The sequence below is a fragment of the Neopsephotus bourkii genome, unplaced genomic scaffold (assembly GCF_033783945.1).
Source record: "Neopsephotus bourkii isolate Nb327-2 ecotype Australia unplaced genomic scaffold, CSIRO-AGI_Nbou_v1 NB_873, whole genome shotgun sequence".
NCBI classification, from domain to species: Eukaryota; Metazoa; Chordata; class Aves; order Psittaciformes; family Psittacidae; genus Neopsephotus; species Neopsephotus bourkii.
Window position 1 is genome coordinate 3,151,843 of NW_026901367.1, and position 18,922 is coordinate 3,170,764.

Consider the following 18,922-nt stretch of genomic DNA (forward strand, 5'->3'; position numbering starts at 1 on the left):
TTTTCCTTTTACGTCTCAAGAGGGTTCTTCCTCCTTATTTCTACCTTGGAGATTTTCTACCTGGAAGGTGATATTCAAGACGTCGTGGAAGCGAAGCCTGATGAGTGGAGCAGTAACACCTTTTTTATTCAAATGCTTTACAGCTTTAACATCTATTTGAATCAAAGACATAAAGGAAGGGGAGAGAGAATCTGGTTTTGTCAAAGACTTAAACGTGCCCCTTCAATAAAGTCAGCAGTTTCCTACTCATGAAGTCACCCAACAAAAGAAGTCATCTAACAAAAAGAATAATGGATTTTATCCTCTCTTTTTAATCTCACAGTATTTGCCTACCTCAGGAACGGCAGAAAACCCAGATCATTTCTTCTCCATGCCTTCCCATGATCAAAACCAAGGCATCCAGGAAGGAAATGAGAACGAGTCCCCATCTCCTCTGTCTTCACGTAACCTGGTTTAGAATGAGGATGCTATCAATTGCCAGCTCTTCTCTGGGTGAGGCCATGCACAGGATACAATCCCATTACAGTCAGTTACCAGGACGTGGCCTTCCTCAAACCATTTACAGACTACTCAATTAAATCAACAGCTTGGTTCTTTTTTCCTGTAACATAGAAAAAGAACCCAAAACTACAGCAGCACTCACAAAGTGCCACCACAGAAGGCTGCTTGGAGGCACGTCCAGCCAGCTCTCACATGAAGCCCATCAAAACCCCAAAGCCACAGGGTTTCCAGTGCTTCAGACCAACACTTGCTGCCCTTAGAGAATGCAGCAAGTACTGAGAGAACACCCCAAATTTCTATCCCTTAACTTAGAAAAAGTTGTGCAGCCAAATGATCGTGTATGGAAGGGACATGAAATATTGCCTGATCTAAAACCACAAAGCCACATCCTCACACAAGCCCTCTGAGCCCAAAGACGATGTGCAGCGATGCTGCCTCTTTCAGGCACTGAACAATTCCAGAGCTCCAGGGCCACGGTCTGCAGCAAATAATGATGAGAAAAAGGAGACAAGCGACAGGCTGGAGGGTGAGGAGCCAGGAGAGGATGAGAGGCCCGGGGAAGATCATGGGCTGATGATGAATCACAGCTGAAAGGGGCAACTTTCCTTTCAAGTGAGCTGGGAAAAGCGTTATTCTCAGAGCCAGTGGGACCGCAGCTACAGAACTGCTGCACCAACACAGGAGATAAAGCAGCTCAGAGAGAGCTGTTTTAAACTGGAGTTACTGGTTTTGGTGAAAACTGCCATAGAGAACTCTAACAAACTGGTACAGAAACCGCACCTATAACCAGTACTGGTCAGCTGTAGCATTCAGCGTGAGGAGAAGCAAACCAAAAGCACTGGGAGCTCCAGAGATCCAAACTCTTGAGTTCCCCTGAAAAAATCATAGTCCCAGAGACAGCATGAGCAGAGGGAGTCACCATTCCCAACACTGCTCTTGCTGGCACTCTGCAGTTTAGAGAACTTAAACCCCAAGCCTCTTAAACTACAAACAAAATGGAACCAATCCCAAGATTTGCAACATTTTAGATTCATTTTCAAATGAAAAGCGGGGGTTGTTTCATGAAACGAGATTCAAGTGGCTTTAATTCCACTGCACATCAATGCAATCCATGTTTTACAATACATGGCCACGTGTTGAGTGCAGGACATACTAAGAAGCAGGGAAATGGGAACATTCTACTCTCTGGAAAAACCTGCAATCTAAAATTGACCTAACACAGGGATATTCCTGCTGCAGGATAATTCAGGGATACAAGCAGCACATTTTTACATTTTAGCTGCAAATGAGGTGCAAAAGGCAGCAGAGGAAAACCTCTCCAAGGGGAATGAGCTGCTCTCTGCAGACAGGCTGCTCTCAAGCCATGCAGGAGCAGAGAGGCAGCGATGAGTGCTGCATGAGCAGCTGCCCTCGCACCTCTCTGGTGAGCACACACCTGCATCCATCCATAGTTTGCAACATCAACATTTATAGGGAAGCAGCCACCACTGGACAAAAGTCAGGCAAAAGCAAACTGAGACTCAGTGCCAAGAGCCCTGCCCTGAAAACTGATGTGTTACCGACACCCCGGCCCTAAAAGCAGCAACACCAGGGTCCGGACCAATACATCTGCTGCGGGAGGATCTGAACCACACTTGGTAAAACCTTATTGCTAAAAACAGTGTTATCAGGCAGCCTTTGCAGCAGCAGCTTCCCGGCTAGCAGGGCTTTCCCTGCGCTTATTCTAATGATACACATTCAATTACTCCAGAAAAGAAAAGAATCAAATCAGAAACATCTGTAGTTTGCCATATAATTACTGGATCTTCCCCATGGAGACTGACCTTTGTAACACTGATACCGGGACCTGAAAGGCTAAATGACAGGATATTCGTGTGGTTTAAATGTAGAACATGATTACAAGGAATTAAACAGGTGCTGGTTACTGTGCGTCTTGGTGTATGTTAACATAAGCGTGGAGTTTATGATCTTACGTTTAATCTTTGTGCTCAGTATGTAGTAGCTGAATTTACTCACTATTAGCAGCCCCAAAGCACTGAAATGCCAATGCCTGGATGATCTAGTAGAGTTGAATACGGGGTTTGAGGTTAATATGCAGCCGTTGCTTTTACCTGTAATAGGAATCTTTTCGACCGCGCTTTCTTCCTTGCTCTCATCTTCACACCAGCTTGGGACTTCTGGATGCGAACACACCATAATGAAAGGCATTTCAAAGTGGCAGTGATCAGACTGGTTTGGTTGCTTTTAAGCCCTACTCCCTTTAATTTCTCACTTTTGTTATCTCTTGTTTATTGATCTAAACTATCCATTACCGCCCTTAAAAGAGGCGCCTACTGTGAACTTTGCTGGCATGCGCTGCCTCTCTGCAGCTTCCAGGGAAAAGGACAAGCTCCCCAAATGTCGGCAATCATTTAAGACCCGATGGGATGCGGGAAACAAACAACCCGCAGTAACGCGGCGGCCTCGTGCGGCAGCGGCACCGTTTATCACCCCCGCCCTGGAAGAGGAGCTTAAATCAAAGCCTCCGTCTCCTCCGCGGATGAAAGTCCCGTGAATTTAGGAGGCCTGAAGCTGTTTACATTTGCTGTGCAAAGAGCACTGCAGCCTAATTGCCTGTCTCTTCTGGACTTTGATGTAAGGGATGCTCCCAGAGCAGCCCAAGCAAGCCGCCCTTGCTACACCAGGCTAATATATTACTTCCTTATCTAAAGAAATTAACTGGGTTTTCACAAGCGTGTTCACCTCAGAGCCAGCACCACACTCAGCAGGAGCCCTTTGAGTTTGGAGAATTTGGCTGTGGTCTGGCTCTGTAGTAAAAGGCAATGCATATACCCCAGCATTGGTAAACGTAGATGGTCTTTAGATACATGCACACCTATAGATCTGTTTTATTAACAGCCACAAGGCTTGCAGACAAAATAGCCACGATGGGCATTGCTTGGTTTAAGTAACAAAAAATGATATATTTAGGAAAATCCCCTTACGAGTATACATTAATTCACCAGTCACCACAATAGAGCCGACTTGGACAGAAATACCAAGGGAAGCACAGCAGCTCTGCACACACAGCCAGCCCTTTGCACTCTTGTTACCTTGTCCTCCTGCATCAGCGAGCCCGGGAGTGTGTTCTGCCTCCTCTGTCTCCCTGGCGCCGTTTGGGGTGGCTGACAAGGTGCTGCAGGAGGGTTCCTGACTGTGAGGAGATGCCCTGTCCCCGCTCTCTCCTGGCAGGGCCTCTCTCCACCCGGGCAGAGCCTGCAGCATCAGAAATAAAAACAGCCACAGCACGATTAGCCTTGCTCTGCAGCGGTTTCCAACATACATTTAGGCTAATCTGTACTTCACGCTGTAAGCTGTTTCCAGGATGGTGTTGTTAGAGGGTAAATTAGCTCCGAGTTAAAGCGGCGCTAGCTCAGGAACTGCAATTCTGCTTCAAGTAACACCGACTCTGAATTGTTCCTTTAATCCCTAGGCTTGCTGCAGACTGAACTCCTGCCTCCCACAATCAGGGCACGCAAACGGAAGGGTGCATCAAATATACCACAACAGCCTCAGAAGAGATGTCTCCCTTTCAGCACACAGCAGTAAGGCAGGTTAACCACAGCATTAGCAACACCTGCAGCCTAAAACAACACCGGGACCAGCGAACCTGAGGGCAGAGAGCCCAAGGCAGCCCAAGTAGCCTCAAGCAGCCCAAGTAGCCTCAGCCCACCCCAGTTCCCATGTCAATCCCCATTATTCCCACAGGCTGGTAAAGTTTGTTCTCTCCTGGCAGTGTACACAGCCCTCTGCAGTGGCACTACTCAGACCTTCATAGCTAAGCCTATTACTGACATAAGAAATACAAGCCGGAAGCCAGTACCTTTATAGGGAGTAGAACTGACCATAAACATGGCCGAGTTAAAAGCAGGCTTAAAACAAAGGCAGCACTTCCCAGGTTATATCCTCCACCCGTGTGAAGTGCTGCGTGTGGCTTTACACAGCTCCTGAGAGCAGGGGAAATCACCCTCCTGGCAGCTTAGTTTACACATACTGAGCTGAGAGCATGGAACAGCTTCAAGCCAAAGCATTCTGGACTCATGGGAAACTTATTCTCCTGAATATGCCCCCTCTTCATAAATCCATATTTACTCAGGAGCCAAGAATGGCAACTTTTAGTCTTAAATAGCTTGCCAAGATTTTCCTTTCTATTAAACTTACATATGGGAAGTCTTCCAGTGTGGACAAGGAGCTAAGATGCAAGGCAACAGAAGGCAGACATAATTTAGTGATGAGAGACAAGGAGGAGCCTTAACCTGCCCGAGGGGAGACTGAGCTGAGCTCTTAGGCAGAAGCTCTTCCCTGTGAGGGTGCTGAGGCGCTGGCACAGGGTGCCCAGAGAAGCTGTGGCTGCCCCATCCCTGGCAGTGCTCAAGGCCAGGTTGGACACAGGGGCTTGGACCAAGCTGCTCCAGTGGAAGGGGTCCCTGCCTGTGGCAGGGGTTGGAGCTGGAGGAGCTTTGAGGTCCCTTCCCAACCATTCCATGATTCTGTTCTATGCAAGCTGCTTGGAAATGAGGTGTTCTAAAGTAGAGGACGGATCCTGGCATTACATTTAATTGACTGGATGCACTTAATAGGCAATCTAATGTTAAATGCGTGTGGTCCACAGTAACACGTAGCAGTAAACAGATTACTGCTGCACATATTCACCCATAAAGCTCGTGTTACTGAGCTTTGCCTCTGTAAAAGTTTTGACATGCAATTATAAATGGATGTATTTGTTTCTGTCACCAGCACAGTGCTACATTCCTTGCTCATCTCTTCTACTTGACTGACTGTTTTAAGGACAGAATACAAATGACTTACCCACATAGAGAAAGAGAAGTTACCCTGCTATAATTGAGAGTGTACAAACGACTAAAATAGTCTATCTTCATTATTTGATTCAAACGCTATTAAAACTGGAATATAGCAAAGCAGTTCCAGCTGCTCTTTAATTTCTCATTAAATATTAGAGGGGGAATATTTTTGACTTTGGGTGTGAAAGAGCTGGTTTATAACCTTCTCTGTTAATGTTTAAAAATACATGAGCAGGCTGCTATTTGTAAAGCTCTCTGCGCATTCAGGCTACCAAACATAACTCTCTTTAAAAGAAATAAATAGTAAAATACATCATGCATGATAAAAAGCTACTAAGCCCCAGAGAAAGACAGATGATAGAAGCCTCATGATGGATTCACACCACAGCGAACGTGTGGGCTTGTTTAAATAACTGGTTTGAAGGGTGGAAAACAGACACCCTCCCAGACACTGTTTTCGTTGTGGGGTGCAGAGCTGTGCATATTTGCCCTGAGACAACTGAAGAACATGCATCCTCTCCTTGACCATCTCAAAGGCTGATTAATGAGCACAGCCTGCTTGTCCTTCCCCTCAAAGCCCCCTCTCTAGACTGCATTAGCAGCACAAGGCCCAGCTCGCCTTAGCAGTGCAAATCAGTCCCTGGGTGTCCCTGATTCAGGTAGCACTGGATGCAAGTCCCAACCTGGCCATCCTGTGCCAGCAGGCGCTCGAACATCTCCGACACTTCTTGTGGGAGCTGAACCTGGTGCTTCCTCAGGAAGAGGGCATGCTTGCTCAGGCAGGTCCGCAGTGCGTCCATGTCCCAGCTCTGCTCCGGCCTGAGGAACAAACCCAAGCGCTGTCAGTGGGACACCCCACGTACACCACACTCACACAGGCACCACAGAGGTCAACCTGCAGCAGCAGAACCCTTTGAGCATTTTGCCCTTAATCCCCACTTTCTCTTCCAAAAATGTTCCAGGTGGAAGGCAGAAGAAGTCAGTTGTGACTTCCACAAACACGGGAGGGTGGGCAGGGACCACCACCACCATCTCTGACCCCAGGCCCATCCTGAAACTCAGGATCAGGAGACATTAAACCCTTCCTGCAGCCCCCAGTCCCAGCCTGGGCAGGCCTCACTCACTCCATGAGGTGCTCTGCTCAGCACCTTCTTGTCTTTTCGATATTAATAATCATGTCATTGTTTTTGAGCAAAAGTGCCTTTTCCTTCAACGCACAAACTACAAACACTGCCACCCTGTTTGCCAAAGATGTTTGTTTCTTTAGTTGCTCCAATGAAGTTTGACAAACAGAAGAGAGAATTCCAATTAACTCCACGAGTGTTTGTCCCCAAGAAACCATTCAGGAGATACAAGAAGGTATTAGTGCTCACAGGCATATCAGCCTCGAAAGGAGAACCAGGTATAGCTAAATAGACCATTCTTCAGAGCTCACAAGTGCCCCGATCCTGCTAACACTTGAGCATTGCTGAGCCTCGAACAGGGAGGAAGGTCTAGACAGAAGCTAAGTAAGAAAGAATGGAAATTGTTTTCATTACTGCACTAAAGAGACCTTAAAAAAAAGTAAATCAATTTTCACTTGTCCTTGTGGCAAATGCACAGGAAAGCGAGAGCCCACTTTGAATAACGGAGGTTATTGTTTTTAAAGGCTATATGCATCTTCTGCTTCGCAGGAAAATAATCTGCTTCTCAAAATGACATTCCCCATCCTCACATGCCCGAGCCTCGCGCTAAGATCACCCACATTACTGCCTGAGAGGTCTCTGAAGTTAATGTGCTTCCCTCCCTGCCGCAGCAGCCTGGGGCGGGGGATGCGGCCGGTGGGACCCTGCCCGGAGCACTGAGATTCACCAGCACAGAATGGAAAGGAAAACAAATGCATTTGGTTAATGTCCTTGTTTGGAGCCACACAAAGATCAGCACTCGGACATCTCCATGTCCCAGTGCGATCCAGGTCTGGCCTGGGCCCGCTTTCTCTGCCCCAGAGCAGACTTGAGAGGAAAGGAAAGGACAGAACATTCATCACCCTCCAGGCACGTTTTGTGGCTGAGATACCTGCTTTGCTCTTCATCCTCTGCTCTGCCTTGAGCCCGGAGCGTGTTCTCAGGTAGGAGGCAGCCATCCAGCCTGCTCTGTAAGGAAGCCTGAAGCTGATGGAGGACGACAGCTTCGCACGCTTCAAGGTCGCCGTCTTCCAGCCTGGTGGCCCCGCTACAAAATGAAGCAGGTATTACAGGCAATGGCTGTGTAAAGCCCAGACAGCTGCCTGGCTTTGGAGGCAGAATGTGCAACACCCCTCCTGGCTAAGGGGCCAGCCCAGAGGGACAAACATCCATGACAACACTCTCTGCAACAGGGAGGTCAAACCCAGCCCTTAGGAAACACCAGGTTCAACCTCATACCTCTACTTCTGGCAGGGAGAGAGGAACCTGCACTTGGTGCAACCACTTAATCCCAGTTTATGGAGCCTGACCTATAGCTTTAAATAAAAGTACAAAGCCATTCCCAGTCGTTGGAATGAGGAGCCCATGCTGCAGAGGGACAGTGAGGGCTCTCAGAACCCAGGGTTGTTCAGATGTGGGGTTTGGTGATACTCGCTGCTCTTTTACCTTGAAGAAATGATTTGCCTGGTTATTGCTGCCTACCTCAGTAAATCACACCAGCATGAGTAGCTAAGGGGTGCTCTCATTCTTGGGAATCAGTATTTGCTTCACCAAAGGGGTGTGTGGAGCAAGGCTGCAGAAAGTGCTATGTTTGGGAAAGAGGATTTGTTGCAGTAATGTGCCTGGGTGCCTCTAAGTGCCATAGTTCAGCTCCCTGATGACAGGAAAGCAGCGGAGGGGAGGGAGGCCTCTTAGCCATGTTTGTTTGCAGGAGCCTGGGTGCTCTTTGCACCGGCCATTTATCACCACAGACCTGGCTCGAGCCTCAACAGGCTCCTGCACCGCTGCTGGGTAACGGCCCCTCACCGACCCAATGTGGGTACAAGGGGGTGCAGCCACCACCAAACTCACCCCAGGCATGGACAGCAGCGAGCAGGACCCCAGGGAGGGGACGAGGTGTGAGGAGGCACTGCCTGTCCACCCCCCGGCCTGCCTGCTCCATAGGGGCAGCATTAACCTGAGCAGCTCCAGTGTCACCACGTGCTCACCCTGGTACAGCACCCGGCGCCAGGGGCTCGTCCTCACCGCGTCTTCTATCTGCTCCAGTGCACGGGAGAGGGCTGCCAGCATCCCACGGGAGCTGCGGAGGGACAGCAAACAGGGCTTGAAGTGACCTGTGGTGGACAGGTACTGAAATGCATTCCCATCACAGCAGCTGGAAAACACACCCTCATTTTAGCTTTCCAAGCAAAGCAACAGCACAAACCACGCTGCTTCTTGAGCTCTGTAAGGAAGGGGGGGGGAAAGGCAAGCACATGAGCAAATAAAGCATCCAAAAATGAGCCAGGGCCTGAGACACTGCATTGAAATCACCCCCGCGCGAGTGGCTTAATTCCTTCACCACCATCGCAACAAATCTGGTGACCACCTACAGGTATGGGGACATAGCTGGGACCTCAGAGGGGTTCTGATGAAGCTGCACCTCTATAATGATGCAAATGAGGACTTAAGACGTTGAAACAATGGAGCAGGCTAATCCTTGCACAGAGGTGTAAATGGCTATTCAGGTCCAGGCCGGCTGCCCGCTTTGTTGGGGTCTTTCCAGGCCAGGTCTCCACCAGCAATGCCCCAGCTGGGCCTGGCCTCAAGGAAGATTTGCTTTCTTTCTTCCCCACCATGTGGAAGCTGACATGTTTATACAGCTAACCCCGCGGTGCAGCGCTCCAGCCACAAGCTCCCTGCACCAAAACTTGGGTCATTTCAGCCTTGTTAAGCTGGACCCAAAGTTGTGCTTCCCTGTGGGGCAACAGTGAACAATGAAGTGGGGGCTGTGGCGCATTTAGCCGAGTTTCCTAGACATTTAATAAGCAAAACAATGCCAGGGGGATCACATATGCAGTTAAACAGCGCTTTCTCTTTCCCCCCAGTCTCACAACCCCTGTGTTTCAGCGGCCGGCTTGTTTCCCATTGTCTTCCTCCCACTGGGTGGTCCTTCCAGGGTGCCACTCGAGAGGGATACAATAATAAAAAGGGAAGGGGAAGGAAGGGACACCAACATAAAGCAAAACAAAATGTATGACAATCTGCAGCAGGCTACGGATCAGAGGTCAGCAAACAAGAGGTCCTTCTCTTTTACAGGTTGCTTCCTGGAAACAGTCTGATTAAGCTGACAGCTTGAATTATGTGTTACATTTTGTAATGCACAATCCATCTGTGCTAAGTCCTCTTCAATGCAGCTGAAGCAGCACAGGAATAAGCTCTGCCTTTTTCCACCCCCTCAGCACAGGCCTTAAAATAGTCATCATCTTTCCCTGCACTGAGGCTCAGAGACCCTGTCCCCCAACACCTCCCGCTCCTCGGGTTTAAGCCCTTAAAGAAAGGGCTGGCTGCTGTAAGGAATGGTGAGAGGAGACCCAGCCTTTCCCCTCCAGCTCACACCAGCAACAAGCAGCCGAGGGCGGGAGCTATGGGGTGGCCTCACGGAGTGGGAGCAGCTCCGGTGCCTCCATGGGGCTGCCCCAAGCGGGGCAAAGCCCCTGCTCACCGCATGCTCCTGGGCTGAAAAGAGGCCAGGAACACAGCCCAGGCTGTCGGGGGGGGGGGGGGGTCTGAGAAGGCAGCGTGAGTCTGAAGTGCCCGTGGGCAGCCTCGGGTCAATGCAGCCACCCAGCAGCATTCAGAGACACCGCAGTGGTTTGGCAAACACCAGTATCTTCACTAACCAAGGTGGCAGAACTGCAGCAGCCTCCCGTGAGCTGCAACCAAGGCCACACCTCAGGCGAAACAGCCTTTCACAGCAGCATCACCTCGACTTGGTTAATAGCTCAATGATGCTATCAGAACCACTATGATTGAAAGCTGGAGCCGGCACTTTGAAACTAGGCTGAACTCACCCAGAGGTGAAATACAACCTGCAAACACTGGGGGGGACACCCCAAAACTTGATAAAAACAGAAAGAGAATGGTGTCTCTGCAGTGAAGTAGGAAAGGCATTTTCTCCAAACCAGCAACATGTGACTTCCTGACAGGAACAATGGCTTTGGGTTGCTCTTGAGTAAGCTGCAGCCTCCAAACACAAGAGCTCTTTTCAGCTCCATCACCTGCACTGATTGCAAACCATACAGCAGAAGTGCACGAATGGCCTCAAAACAACAGGCGAGGGAACTGTGCTTCACGTGAATGCCCCAGCAGCCACCCTGCTGCAGTGGGAGAGGTCAAGCTACAGGTATTTCAGTTTCAGATGGCACATGTGCAGAGGTCAGCGTGTTTCGTCAGCCAGCACAGGACTTCAAGATGAAAACCCACAGGGACTGAAGGGTCACAGCAAGGCCTGTGAGATTATTCACTTTGTGAAGCTGTCCATGATGAATTCAGACCAAGAAAAGTTGTATCCCTATGGTTGGTGTAATTCATGTAATTGAAAACCTTGTACTAACAACCTGGGACCTTCTCCCCAAGGTTTTCAGCTCCCAAAGTATTCTGCAGGCCTCCAGTGTGCACACTGGATTTCATGGGCATCGCGAAGATGGACTGGGAAAGCCCACCTGGTGATGAGCATCGGGAAGGCTGCTTCCCCTCCATGAGACCTTCCCTCCCTGCCACCTCTGAAAGCTTTCCTATGGTTTCATTTTCGGGTAAAACATCCCAATTCCTATCTTTCCTGCAGGAGCAGCTCCCACTTCCATTCCACAGCCTTGAGAAACGGAGGCGTTCAGCTTGGCATAATGCAGAGCAAACCTCCCTGCTCTGGTTTCAGTCGTGCTCTGGAGATGATGCGAGCAGCAAAACCTTTTGTGCAGTGTACCTGGGCCCCAAAAGCATTGCACAGTGCTTCCATCGCCCATGGACCACGGGAGGGAACAAAAGGGTAACCTGCCACCGCTGCAGCAGCGCCTTCCCTGCGAGCTGCTCTGGTTAACAGGTGGTTACAGCAGAGACGCTGGGTAAAAGCTATTTAGATGTAAATGAGATGATGTTCCCATAGCAAGCAACAGCCTGATGCAAATGGGACATGATAAAGTTACACGAGTGTATATTGATGGCTGCGAGTTTCTGCTCAACCTATTAAAATAGAAGCTAATATTGAAATCAGCACCTAAGCCTCCTGACCAGGGGCGCAGGAAGAACAGATGCGTTCAGCTGCAACCAACCCAAGAGGAAACAAACCAAAGCCTAACCAGCAACAGAGTGCACCTCATTCTCCAGGGGTAAAAACACTGCTTGCTTCTGTACATGGTCTCTCCTCCCCACACAGCCACCACCTAACCACCCTCTGTCTAGCTAACTGCTCCAGCTAGGGCTGTTCTGCACATGGACAGTGCTGGCACAAGGCAGGGAGCCCCAAAGAGAGCAGCACAGTCCTGCAGAAAAGGCTTCCTTCACCATTTCTGTTGTGACTGGAGGCAGGAAAATGCTGTTGAGGAGGCAGAGGATAAGGAAACAGAAGCGTGCTGCTGAGGGAGAGCAGGCAGAAAGAAAGCAGCAGTCAGAGGTCATGAAACTGTGGTCAGGCAGGAGCAGGATGGCCGGGGTGAAGGGATGTGGACATGAAGCACTGCAGAAGGAACTGGTGGCAAAGAGACTTTCAGAAGACCTAAGACAGGAGACAGAAGCAGGAGGGATGCGGCTGCAGCAATGCAGCAGGACAAGGTGGGCACCCAGGAAGGGGCAGCAGCAGTTGGCATGGGGCTGTTTGAGGGAGCAAAGCCAGCCCTTCCCTGTGACCTGAGCAAGCCCCATGGACCAGCCCACAGTGGGTACTGCCCAGCAGGACAAGGATGTGCTTCCCTGTCTTACAAGGGTGCTGCAAAGCCAAAAGCCCAGCTGTGACTCACACTACAACCAGTATACTGGTAGTGAAGTTGTTGGCAACAAACCCCCTCCACTTTGATGGGATAACAGAGGACAAGCCATGTGTCCACAAAGCACTTCCCTCATTCCTCCTCTTGTTCTCAGTCTATTTCCAAACAGAATGCTCAAGAGATTTAACCAACTGGTAATTTTAGTTCACACAAAATATACTGGATAGTAAACTAAGTACTATTATAGATAACGATTAAGTATTACTATATATATATACACACTAAATAGATGGGTAAGAAGTTTGCCCAGGCACCAGCCTCCAGCACACAGGCTAACGAACGAGTACCAGCAGAGCGAAAACACACAAGGACATACCCGCCTGGTGCTGAGCTGAGCAAGGGCAGCTCCTCCTGCTCCACGTGAGGGGTTGGTGCATGCACTGAGGAGTCTTCTGCAGTGTGGGCATCCCTGCCCTGCTCCCAGTCTGCCACTGGTGAGGCCAATCCCTGCGGCACGCTCGGCATCACCTCCTCGGTGCTGGCAGGGCCTGGCAGCACAGTGCTGATGCTCAGCTCCTTGGGTCTCCACTGGTTACCCAGGCCTGGTTTTGGTCCTGTAAAATTGGTAACAATCATAATTACCAAAACGTTAGCAGGACCAAGGAATGCATCACAGCATAGGGCAGAAACTAATATCACTACACTGCTTGTTCACCTTTTGCACTCCACACGCATGAGTGAGCATCCCTCTGCTCTCCCTGCACTCTGGGCTTCATTGCCCGAGCCCTTCGTGTCCTTCCACGCTCCTCTCGCAAGGGGGAGTCCGGGGAGGCTCCAGCCCTTCAGGTCTGCAGCTCCCGGCCGGCGGGGCACTGCTCACACACCATCACCCGTGGGACAGGCACTGCTCACACACCATCACCCGTGGGACAGGCACTGCTCACACACCATCACCAGCAGGAAGAGCAGGACTTCACTAAACTCTCCCTGGAGACCCAGGAACAGAGACACTGGGACAAAGTGCACTTGGAGAGGCTGCTGCCATGGACATCCTTAAACCTCGCAGAAGAAACTCAAGCCTGGAGGCGTTCAGACTGCACATTAACTGCCTGCTCTAAGAGTATGGGACTGAATTAGCTTTGAAGACAACAGACACACACTACTGTCTTCCTATAGAGTGCCAAAAGTTAATGAATGGCCCAGCTACTGCTGTAACCAATTGGAATTGCTATGGGAATTCCCAGTTTTCCATAAATTCACCATGGGTTTGAAGTACCCAGCACTCAAACACCTGCTGATGCTACAGCACCCAGCAGTTCTGCCCATCTCCATCCTGGAGTTCCACTGGAACCAAATCACTTCAGTTTATGCCAAACAGTGGCTGGTGCCAGGGTGGGCTCTCAGCCAGGGTCCCGAATTTGTGAGGCAAGTATGGGAAACGGAATTGTCACTCCTGCACCTGCTGGGCAAGGAGGGTGGGAGGATGGAGAGGAACAGGGGCACTTCTGCAGTTTGGAGAGGGAAGAAAGGGGCATTTTGTTTCATTAACCTGGAGGCACACAGGGCTTGCTCCTCCCTACAAGTGCTGGCGCTGTGAGCGGTGCCAGGGAGCAGCAGGAGAGGCTGGCGAGCCTGGGATGGCACAGCCAAGCATCTTCATCAGCTCCTATCGCTGCAGAGGGGAAGGCCAAGCTCAGGAGAGCTGGAACTCTGCACATTCCAACCTGGAGCGCATTGGCCTGTGTGCTTTGCAGCGGCGGACACGGAAAGCCCCCCGGGCAGCCCAAGGGGATTAATGGGCTGTTTGACAGAAAGCCTGGTTTGATTTTGAACCCAACTGCACAGATTCTCTGAGGGCACAGACACAGCATCCCACAGATTAAATGGGTATTTCTCTCCCAGACACAATGCTGGCCACCCCCAGCCTTCCCCACGGGGAGGAGCCGGCAGAGCCCAGGGCTGGCGTAAGCTGCACTGGTCTCCTTCAGCGCCAGCAAGGACAGGCTTCCATTACAACAGAGAAGTGGCAAATGCATCAGATGAAAGAAAATGAGAGGCAAGTAACTCCCTTAGAGAAAGAAAAAGGAATGGGAAAAACCAAACCTCAAGAGAGAGGATGCCAGAAAGACCCCAAGAACAGAAGAGCATCGGGTGGGGATGCCAGCTTTCCTCTATGGAGAAACTCACAGTCATTACCTGAGAGCACCATAAGGGTTGCCACGAGTTTCCATTATAAATAGCTCCATTTTAGCAACTGTTATGGGGCTTGGAAAAGTAGCTTAAATTGAAAATTGCTACATTAACTGGCAAAGCAGCAGAGTATTCCTGCAGGGTCTTAAAAGAGGAATAAACTGCTACTTAGCAAGAAGCCTTGGTCACTGTGACTTCAAAGACAAGCCAGGCAGCTTACCTCAGAGGAAGTGACCAAGCCAGTAAAATGGGAGAGAACACATTTTGCCATGATGGGGGAAGAAAAAGGAATGAGCAGTTGGAACACGGCCTTTGAGGGCAGCACACCTCACCCCAGAGCACGAGCATCTCAGCTGGGAGCATCACTGCCTTTCACTGGAAAATCCAGCACAAAGCACAGAACCACCAGCAAGCAGGAGTGAATCCAGCCACAGATGGGAAAATCAACCTGGAACAGAAGGGACATGCTCTTACAGTGAAACAGGAGCACATTAAACCTCTTAACAGGATCAGACTAAGGACAACTGTGGGCACAGCAGTGAGTCTTGACTTTTTACTAGTGAACGTGAGTGGGACCAGCCTCCAGCGAGCCCCTGCCTGTCCAGATGAGGGGCCTGGGAGGAAATGGAGTCAAAAGGAAGAAGAAAACAGAGAGAAGGATTGCCACCATGCTTCAAGCCCAGCACTGGAGAGGCAAAGGGCAAACCAGCAGCCATGGGCACTGCTCTAGTTGGGTGCTGAGCAGAGGCGGACAGGAACGCATCCCGCTCCACCTGGGATGCTTCCCTGTGGCTGTTCCTCCTCAAGGGTACCTGGTTTGCTATCAGAAGCTGAAGAGATGAGCTCCTCGGAGTCTTCCTCACTGGCAGCCACATCCCCAGGTCTCGCTGCTCCCTCCACTGATGCACCCCTCTCTAAACCAGTGCTTCTGCGCTCCAGACCAAGTCCTTCAAGTGATGGAAGGCACAAAGATTGGGCAGGCGCTGAGCAGCTCTCTGTGGGCTGAGGGGGGTTCTGCTGGGTGCCCAAACCCCCATCAGCTGGTACGGCTGATGTGTGGGGGCTCATAAGGCCTGTAGCTGGGTGATGGAGTTGTCCTGGCACGGTTGTCCTGGTGCTGATTCCTGCCCACGGCATCTGAAAAACACAGATGGGAGATGGCTTAAGGAAACAAACAGGCAGCACACTGCAAATGGGCCTTCTAGAGCATGGCATGTTGGTTTCTGAAGAGAAACCTGCCACCAAATGCAAGTACTCTCTATAATATGATTACTATACAAACACGTGGCACACATTTCTCACATCCTAGTGAGAAAACAACGGCCTGGACCTCAACTGAAGCTCTGTGAGGCAAAACAACCAGTGGCGAAAGCACACTGCATCTCCAACCTGACCATAGGGACTGAAGAACGTGAAGGACTCAAACTAATCTAAATGGTAACTTGGTTTTGCAAGTAGATTAGGCTCCTGCAAAGGCTTTTCAGACCCTGACCAAAGCAAGAAGCAGCCCACTGAAGCCATGAGAACGTGTTGAAGTGACGACTCCAGAGGAAGAGCTGTGCTCTGGGTATGACCGAGCAGGCGCTGGCAGCCTGTGGTTTAGATACTGCAGCATCCCCCAAAGCCAAGACACGACCATTAGGACCCTGTTGCAGTGACCAGGGCACAGCTGCCCCTCTGGAGCCACCCACAGCAGCAGCTCTGAGCAGCCACCTCCTGCTGCTCTTCTTGTGGTCTTCTCTAAAGGCAACGGGATGAGGAAGGGTCCCCAGAGTCTGAGGCATACATCTGCCATCGCTGGCTTGTCTCTATATCCAGCTTTGCTCACAGCATGTCAACAAAGCAGATAAAAACGAGGCAAGAATCACTGCATTGTCTTCCTTCTGCTCTTTCCTGCCTGTTAAATCACACCAAAGAGGAAGAACAACTACTCAGCTAACACCACGGAGATGAAATCTCCTTTTCCACGAGGCAACTTTGGCACCAAGCAGAAACGTTTTGAATGGCCCTTTCCTCCAAGAACTGTTGAACTTGCATGAAAACAGTTCCAACAGTAAAAGCACTCTGCTTCAGATCCCAGTGGTTTAATACTTGCCTTTTTTTCCTTTGTAAACCTACTCAATCAGAACAATTTAGAAGGAGTGGCTGCCGCCACCACTACTACTAAAAGGTCACCACCAGTTTATGCAAAGCCAAAATTAGCTACCGTAATTCCATTGTTCATACTAAGCAGGGCTTACTGTTCAGCCCCAAATCACAGCAGGAGAATTTACAGTCACCTCCACACCTCTCTCCTCTCTTTCATTGCCTGACCTCTTCCTACCATACAAAGTCAGCTGCCAAGCCCAGCTTAAAGGAAACAAAGGCATCTTGTCTAGTCTGTGACCAAGTTTCATTTAAAAAGCTCAAATTCCACATAACAAGCAGCAGAACAAAAAGCCATGAAGTTATTCTATGAAGGAGTAAAGGTTTGCTACTCAGATTAAGTTCACAGCTTATTCCACCAGCGCCGCTCTCGGGTTCCTCCTAATTACTTTTCAGGTGTTGGATTTGCTGCTTTAAAATGACTCTAGTGAGTACTTTATGGATTTAGCAGCTCCTGGATGTAGCGTTCCAAAACAAATGCAATTCAGACAGGTACAAGTGCTTTGCAGAGCCGCAGCAGACACATCTCTAACAAGCTCCTCTTTGATTGCAGAGAAAAATCATCTCTTTACCGCCTTTGCTTTCTCAAAGCAGAAGTGTGGCAGATGACGCTGGTTCAGGTACTGCTTTTACCACCCAAAACAACAGGAAGAGTGTGTAGACTTGCCCAAAATAGTCAACAAAACGACTGAGCTTCATGTCACTCGAGCCAGGAATTAAACAGTCTCTGCATAAAGCACACTTACCATCCTCTCTTTGGTGGTGGAGACCAGGCTCCCTGCTTCTCCCTCCCGTCACAAATACAATCTTATTTATTATCATCAAAGTGGGTTTGAAGAGAACAAAGATAGGAAGAAAAGTCCCTTTTTTTCGTGCACCTCTCCCAAGGTGCACAAGTCCAAAATGTGCAGAACTCAAGGAAGTGCTCTGAAGATGAAGACTCCATGGCCCAAAGGCTTCCAAAGCCCACGTTACACAGCTCTGCAGCTCAGGAGGACACCTCTGCTGCACAGGGCATCTCCTCCAACTTTCAGCCCTGGACTGCTGTCACACTTGGCTTCAGTGCTCAAGCCCTCTCCATGGAGAATCATGGTTTTCCAGACAAACACAGTTTGGATAGATGAATTCTGAGCATAAAACTGGGGAGTCCTAAAGACAGCACATCCCATGGCTCATGGAAGTAGCTGATACACTGGTGGTTTTGAGCCAGTGGGATACTGACCATCTCTGGAAGGATGCTTCTGTGGCTGCCCTAGTTAGTCTCCAAGGCACATCACTGACCAGGTTATCACACAGTCACTGCCATCAGCTGAGAAAGTTGGGGCTGTTCAGCCTGGAGAAGAGAAGGCTGCGTGGAGACCTCATGGCAGCCTTCCAGTATCTGAAGGGGGTCTATAGGGATGCTGGGGATGGACTCTTCATTAGAGACAACAGTGATAGGACAAGGGGTAATGGGTTGGAACTTAAACAGGGGAGGTTTGGATTGGATATAGGGAGGAAATTCTTTCCTGTTAGGGTGCTGAGGCACTGGAATGGGTTGCCCAGGGAGGTTGTGAATGCTCCATCCCTGGCAGTGTTCAGGTCCGGGTTGGACGAGGCCTTGGGTAATATGGTTTAGAGCGAGGTGTCCCTGCCCATGGCAGGGGGGTTGGAACTGGATGACCTTAAGGTCCTTTCCAACCCTAACCATTCTATGATCCTGACCAGCCTGAAGGCAACCACTGCAGGTAAATTAAAACCAGTTCCAAGCTGTGATGATTTGCATCCTGCGTACACCACCAGCAACTGTGCTGGCTATGACTGCCTCATTGCCACGCCACTGAGAACACTTGTGTTCTGGACATCATAAGCAGATTTTAAGGTGGGGGGGGAAGGTGGTGGGAAATGGGCACAATTAGTCCAAAAAAAACAGAGCTAGATCTGAGACACAGCCCATAGACAAGGCAGAAGGATGCACAATTTGGTTGCAGCTACCTTTGTATTTAAGGAGGGAGATAAGAAGGAGAAAGGAGGGGGCAGGGGATGAAAGAGTCCACAGTCACATTGTTAATTCAACTAACTAGTTAAATCAAGCCAGTAGCTCAACATGAAGTGACAAATTTGGGTATGCATCAAGTTGCACTGCCCCCAACCCACCAACAGTTGTTAAACATCCAAGTTCCATGGCAAGCCTTTGACGTTCCAGTATCTGTGCAGAGTTTTCCATAGGTCAGAAATCACATCTCCTTCACTGACAGCTTTTAATTGAAGAATCCAGCATTCAACAACAAACTCACCTTTTCACACACGTCTGAATTAAACTCGTGATTCAGAGGCTGCTTCTATAGGTCAAGGTTGCTCG

General features: G+C 49.8%; 1 protein-coding gene across 1 annotated transcript in view; it reads right to left on the minus strand.

Moving 5' to 3' along the window:
• KIZ (kizuna centrosomal protein) overlaps nt 1–18,922 on the minus strand; it is a 40,165-nt gene that overhangs the window by 15,346 nt on the left and 5,897 nt on the right. Inside the window, exons 4-10 of the mRNA XM_061356917.1 lie at nt 15,249–15,573; nt 12,623–12,860; nt 8,463–8,585; nt 7,398–7,553; nt 6,026–6,161; nt 3,594–3,756; nt 2,613–2,678 (exon numbers count right to left, since the gene is read on the minus strand). Of these exons, the coding sequence (XP_061212901.1) occupies nt 2,613–2,678; nt 3,594–3,756; nt 6,026–6,161; nt 7,398–7,553; nt 8,463–8,585; nt 12,623–12,860; nt 15,249–15,573 (1,207 nt within the window). The remainder of the gene's footprint in view (nt 1–2,612; nt 2,679–3,593; nt 3,757–6,025; nt 6,162–7,397; nt 7,554–8,462; nt 8,586–12,622; nt 12,861–15,248; nt 15,574–18,922) is intronic.